Source organism: Sus scrofa, chromosome 2 (assembly GCF_054392235.1).
Source record: "Sus scrofa isolate SSC_HxYL_T2T_F1_AM1 chromosome 2, Sscrofa_HxYL_maternal_Yorkshire_Landrace_v2.0, whole genome shotgun sequence".
In the NCBI taxonomy this organism is placed as follows: Eukaryota; Metazoa; Chordata; class Mammalia; order Artiodactyla; family Suidae; genus Sus; species Sus scrofa.
Window position 1 is genome coordinate 153,202,549 of NC_139384.1, and position 6,674 is coordinate 153,209,222.

Below are 6,674 nucleotides of genomic sequence, written 5' to 3' on the forward strand. Positions count from 1 at the left end.
AGCAATGGAAATGAATGAGCTAGAGCAGAACCCAACATCGATTTCAAATTATGCTAAATATCAAAGGAAAGAGACTAGATTATGAAGATTACCTAGACTAAGTATTATGGTTTTTTTTTTTTACATTCTGTATACTTTAATATAGGTTTTTTTAAATACAAATGGGACCCCACCAAATGCTCTTGATAATGAGCATGAGACAGAGTGCCAGATTGTTCTAGTTCTTATATTGCTAGGACTGTAAGGACTGGGCAAGTGCTTTCATCATCTGGGCCTTGGGTTTTTCATCTGTTTATAAAAAGGGGGAAGACTGGATCTTGAATTGTAACAGAATCTCTTGAGAAATATCTGGCAAAATTTCTATCGGGCCATTTTCAATATACGTAAGTAGTCTCTTTCATTTCCTTTAAAATCTAAAGCCCAAGATTTATTTTCACTTCATTTATTTACTATGTAAATTTGGGAAGCAGAGTTGTATACTAATTACGAGCATGACGTTGTAGTCAGACAAAAATAGTTACTAGGTAGAGGACCAGGGGAGGCATAACATAACCTTTCACAATTTTATCTGTAAAAATGAAATAATAATGTATAATTTATATTTGTTGCAAGTAGTATTTGTCAACGACTTAACATAGTACCAGTATACAGAAATCTACTCATAAGTAGTACCTCCATGTGATTGTAAGTAACAGGCCGGCTGCTTCCTAAGCATTTGAGGCTCTGGGAAAAAGAATGGATTTATATGAATTATGAGGCAAGTTGGACAGTTCCCCTGTCAGTGTACCTACTTGACCCCGTTTCCTGAATGATGAGGTCTGTCTGCCCCCTTTCCTTTTCCTACCCATGACTTCCTCCAAGCCCCCACTCCCTCACTCCCTCCTTTTGGCTCAGGCTTCAGAAAACAGTGCAAGCTCTTTTTGCCTCTCCCTTGGTCTCCAGGCGGAGTGTGCCAGGTACCTTACACCTTGCTGTTTGCGTGTTGCGACAGCGTCCCCAGCTGGCTCACAGATACGATGACTTCAGCTTAAGCGAGTATCCTCATTGGCTTCTCAATTCCCAAGGACTCTTTTTTTTTTTTTTTTTTTTTTTTCCTTCTATTCCTGAAAGGGAATTGAAAGGTGAGTTTGCTGTTGCTCTGGCAACAACTTTCAACCTCTACCTCACTCTCTGGAATGAGAACATATCTATTAATACATTCCTTAGGCTGGGGAGTTGAGTTGCACAATGCAAAATTTCTTCCAAGTGCAAAACAGCTCACCTGGCTCGGTTAGCCTTTGGCGGCGCTGCGGTTAGAGGCTCACAAAGCCGAGAGCAGCTGCTGCTGAACCTGTGGGCAGAAAAGTGAAAGCGTATCCGCAACAGGTGGCGGCTGCTGCAGAAAGTGTGCACTTCTCAGGACGGATGGCGGCTGCACGGAGAAAACTCTTGCAAAGCAGGCAAGTGGGACCTCTTCTCCTTTTTCTGTGCTTTTCTGTGGGGGGTGCATCAACCATCCGCTATTCGGTGGCAGAGGAGATGGAGAGCGGTTCGTTTGTGGCTAATGTGGCTAAGGACTTGGGGCTGGAGGTAGGGAAGCTGGCGACGCGCGGGGCGCGGCTCGTTTCCGAAGGCAACAAACTGCATTTCCGGCTGCACCGCAAGACGGGAGACCTGTTCATGAAGGAGAAACTAGACCGGGAGTCCCTTTGTGGCAAAGCCGACCCCTGCGTACTGCACTTTGAAATAGTCCTGGTGGAGCCGCTGCAGTCCTTCCGCGTGGAGGTCAGGGTATTTGATATTAACGACAATGCCCCGATTTTCCTAAACAAGGAGCCTCTTTTGAAGATTCCAGAGAGCACCCCCTTGGGTTCACGGTTTCCTCTGCAGAGCGCCCAGGACCTGGACGTGGGCCTCAACGGTCTCCAAAATTACACCTTGAGTGCCAATGAGTATTTTCACCTGCACACCCGCTTCCGCAGCCATGGGCCCAAGTATGCGGAGCTCGTGCTGGATAAACCCCTGGACAGAGAGGTGCAGCCTGAGGTCAACCTGACAATTACAGCCGTGGACGGAGGGTCCCCCCCCAAGTCTGGCACGGCCCACATCCGCGTGCAAGTTCTGGATGTCAATGATCACGTGCCCCAGTTCTCTCGCCTGGTGTACCGCGCTCAAGTACCGGAAAATAGTGCCAACGGTTCTTTGGTGGCCACGGTGACGGCCACCGACCTAGATGAGGGCTCCAACAAGGCAATAACTTACTCTTTAGCTCAAAACCCAGAAGTAATTCTCCAGACATTTCAGATCGACCCTGACACTGGAGAGGTTCGATTACGAGGGGCTCTAGATTTTGAAGTCACGGAAACATACGACATTGACATTCAAGCTACTGATGGAGGCGGCCTCTCCGCCCACAGCAAAGTCCTGGTGGAAGTGGTGGATGTTAATGACAATCCTCCTGAAGTGACAGTCTCCTCTGTGTCCAGCCCTCTCCCTGAGGATTCTCCACTAGAGACTGTAGTGGCCCTTTTCTCTGTCCGCGACCGAGACATTCGAGTGGGAGGAAAAATCACCTGCTTCCTCAAAGAAGACCTTCCTTTTGCAGTCAAACCTACATTCCGGAATTCCTACTCACTGGTCACTGACAGAGGCTTGGACCGAGAGGACGTCTCTGGCTATAATATCACCCTTGTTGCCACGGACACTGGACCACCCACTCTGTCCTCGGAGACTGTTATAGAGGTGCTAATAGCTGATATTAATGACAACCCCCCAGTGTTTCAGGAAGATTCCTACATCTTGACTGTTCGAGAAAACAACAGCCCTGCAGTCTTTATTGGCAAAGTGCATGCTGAGGATCTAGATTTGGGTGAGAATGCCCAAGTCACATATTCTCTGCTGCCTCCAAAAAGTGGCGATCTATCAGTCTTTGCTTATATCTCTATCAATTCAGACAATGGGAAACTCTATGCACTGAGAACCATGGATTATGAGGCCATTCAAGATTTTCAGTTTGTGGTAAAGGCAACAGATGGGGGCTTCGTGTCACTGAGTAGCCAAGTTAGTGTCCGAGTGGTTGTCTTGGATGACAATGATAACCGCCCAATGATCTTGTACCCTCTGCAGAATGGCACCTTGCCTTGCAATGACCTGGTACCCAGGTCTGCAGAGGCAGGCTACCTGGTGACCAAGGTGGTGGCTGTGGATCGCGATTCGGGTCAGAATTCTTGGCTTTCGTATCATTTACTTAAGGCCACTGATGCTGGGTTATTCTCTGTTCAACAACAAAATGGGGAAATCCGTACATTGCGGCCGATATCTGAGAGAGACCCCAGGATGCAGAAGCTGATCATTCTTGTTCAGGATCATGGCCAACCAGCTCTTTCTACTACTGCCTCACTCAACATCCTTCTGGTAGATGGCTTTTCTGAGCCTTATCTGCAGTTCCAGGATCCATTCAAACATCCTACAAGGGTAAATCCATCCACTAAATATTTGGTCATTTCTCTGGCTGTGCTTTCCTTTCTCTTTCTCCTCTCTGTCGCGGTGATCTTCATTATACACATCTGCCAGAAGATTAAATACAGAGAAAAGTTCACAATCCAAGAGCATTTCTATGATGACTGTAATTTCCCTAACAACCTGGTACCAGGAGGAGCCAGTGGGTCCCTATCCCAGCCTTGTCCCTATGAAATGTGCTCAGCCACTGGCACGGGCGCTAGTGAGTTCCGGTTTCTCAAGCGCTTTATGCCCAACTTCCCTTTCCCCCATGGCACTGGAGAGGTAAAAACAGAGGCTGGCTCCAGTTTACCACCAGATTCCGACAGGAATAGGTCTCAGGGGCCAGAGGGGCAGGCCCGAGCATCTGATGACTATATGTAGCCATTATTCATGTCTCCCGTGGAAGTTCATTACTCCTGGCTCTGGGAATGCTTAGGTTCACAGAGATATCCTTTTATTTTTCCTTTAAATTATTTTCCAACAGAAAGATATGCATGCATTGGGAAGAGAACTAGCTCCTAATTTTATCAGTAAACAATTAGGTTTGAGAAGTAGAAATATAATTTGTTGTTCTTCAGAAATTTCTAGGGAATTCCTTGGTGGCCTAGTAGTTAAGGATCTGGCATTGTCACTGCTGGGGCTTGGGTTTGGTCTCTGGTCTGGGAACTTTCATAGGCTGTGGGCATAGCCAAAAAAACTTTTTTCTGGATTGTCCCTTCATGACTATAAATCCTCTTTGCATCATCAGTCTGTTGCAAATCATCATTTATCATCACGCAGATGCCTGCCACATGGCAGTCCTCATAGACAGCTGGGGGGACGAGGGTAAAGATGAAAAAAGGGTTTGACGTATTTTCAAATGTATGGGCAGATATAAAGTAAGGAGATTCAGTTCAGGAATGTTCTCTAAAATTAAGTTAGATGTAGATGGTTGTTTTAGGCCTTAGGCAAGTCTTAAATGTCTCTTCATATACAAGTATCTCTCTCATTCCTTATCAGAGAGTGTTTATTTGAATGTGGGGAATGAAAGGTGGGGGAGGGAAAAAATAGACTTGTAGGTAACAAGTGCTATGGAACAACTACGGAACAGAAAGATAGTAAAGTAAAAAGAATCCATCAATACCAAGTAAGTGGCCTTAAGGATTTTCAGGAAATATCAGCTTTGATCTTAGGCCATTTTCCCCTCTGACTATGCTAATGATGACATGGAAACTGAGAAAAAGAGAGTTCCTAGCAAATCATTCAAAAAAAGCAGTGGAGTAGGGACAAAGTAGGTTTCTTTTTCATCATCACTGTTTTGCCTTTGTAAGTGACTCTAAGCACTCTCATTCTAAAATTAAAGACAGCAAAATTAAAACAATGTATTTCAAGGGTGCTATCAATACTAACTGCGCCTTCAACATTTAAAAGAGTTCACTTTCATGAGTCTTTAATTGTGTATCTTATTTTATACAAACATGAAAAATTCAGACCCCCCAGGGTATGGTCCAGAGAGAGAGGCACAGTATTTGTACTTGGAATTCCAAGGGTAGAGCAGTACCTCCTAAAGTAATTCTCAACCATGCCATATCTTATTTATTGCTATAAACCATATTCTCAAAAGCCTGACTAATAGCTAATAATAGCACCTGGCTATCTATCTGGTGGCCAGGATACCCTAAATTTTACTGTACATTATTTTTTTAAATGTTGGAGATGCTTAGGGCAGAACTGATGTAACCTATGGGCTGCCTTCAATAGTTGCCTTAATATCTTGAGAATAGATGAAGCAAATGCAGAATGTTAATGACTTGTCTTATCAATATTAAATATTTTCCATATATTGAGTTATAATCTTGCTCACTTGGAGTACAGTTCTTTTATGCACAAAACAAAAAAATAGTGTTGCAGTGTATAAGGGTTAGAACTGGTTAAGGCATGCAGAAATCAGAGGCTTAAAGTGAGAAAACAAGAAAGAACACAGAATTAACTTTTAGGGGTAAGTAATTATAAAAGCCACTAGGTTAACAGCATTTGATTACATAATTGTCACTGATTAAGTGTATTTGATGACATTTTAATGATGTGAGTATAATCAGTGGAGCCTAGCCTAATACCAATGATAAGGAAAGAAAATGTCCATCAGTGGCTTTTTTTTTGGGGGGGGGCACCCCTGCAGCATATGGAAGTTCCCAAGCTAGGGGTCAAATCTGAGCTGCCACCGCCACAGCAACACCAGACATGAACCATGCCCTCGACTCACACCGCAACTTGCAGCAATGCCAGATCCTTAACCCACTGAGCAAGGCCAGGGATTGAACCTGCATCCTCATAGATATTAGTCGGGTTTGTAACCTGCTGAGCCTCAAGCAGAATGCCAGATCTGTCACTTTTTAAGACTTTGATTTCAAACAGTAGTCAAGTTCACATACACATATACATAAAATGAGCGGAGGATGTAGATTTGTCAATTTAATTTTTCCATATATGGACACTAAACTAAAACCTAACATTCCATAGCATTATTTTATAAAGAAAATGACATTTTAAGAATGATAACATGTCATAAAGGAATAATACTTTAAAAAACTCCAAATTTTATGCAAAATGTATTTTGCCATTATTTTTCTCACTTGTCTGAAGGCAGTAAAATTTTGCCACTAATTTTGAGATTAGGCACTACTGGATTAAATTATAATCTAAACTCATTTTTATTCAGACTTTTTCAGACCAAGAAAATTCCAATTTTACCGGATGATTAAAAATTAAAATTATGTTGTGATGATGGTTGTATAACTCTAAATATAAAAATCATTGCATTATTAAAAAATAAAAGCACCAATTTAAAAAAAAAACGAAGAAAATCTCTACATTGATCGGATGAATATGATATGAGCCATTTGTATTTGGAGAGAACGCTATATACCAGCTGAGATTAAGTACGTTTCCATCGACAAGTTAGTAATTATCCTAATTATTTCCATTCTTTGCTGTCTCTCTAATGTCAAATAACATAAGAATTGTTCTATTTATTCAAAGTTAAAACCCAAGTGGCTTGCAGTGCTCTTGTCTAAAAGGTTATGATAACTAAGCTTTATCTTTTTTTTTCCAGCTTCATTGAGGAATAAATGGCAAATATTTGTTTATATATGTTTAAAGTATAAAACATGATGTTTAGATACACATATACATTGTGGAATAATTACTAAACTCAA

At 42.3% G+C, this 6,674-nt stretch overlaps 1 protein-coding gene across 1 annotated transcript; it reads left to right on the forward strand.

Moving 5' to 3' along the window:
* Positions 1-480: 480 nt before the first annotated feature.
* PCDHB1 (protocadherin beta 1) lies at positions 481-6,314 on the forward strand. Its single transcript, XM_003124049.5, has one exon. It carries the CDS (start codon positions 1,405-1,407, stop codon positions 3,859-3,861), a length of 2,457 nt encoding a protein of 818 aa, XP_003124097.3. The 5' UTR covers positions 481-1,404; the 3' UTR covers positions 3,862-6,314.
* Positions 6,315-6,674: the final 360 nt, after the last annotated feature.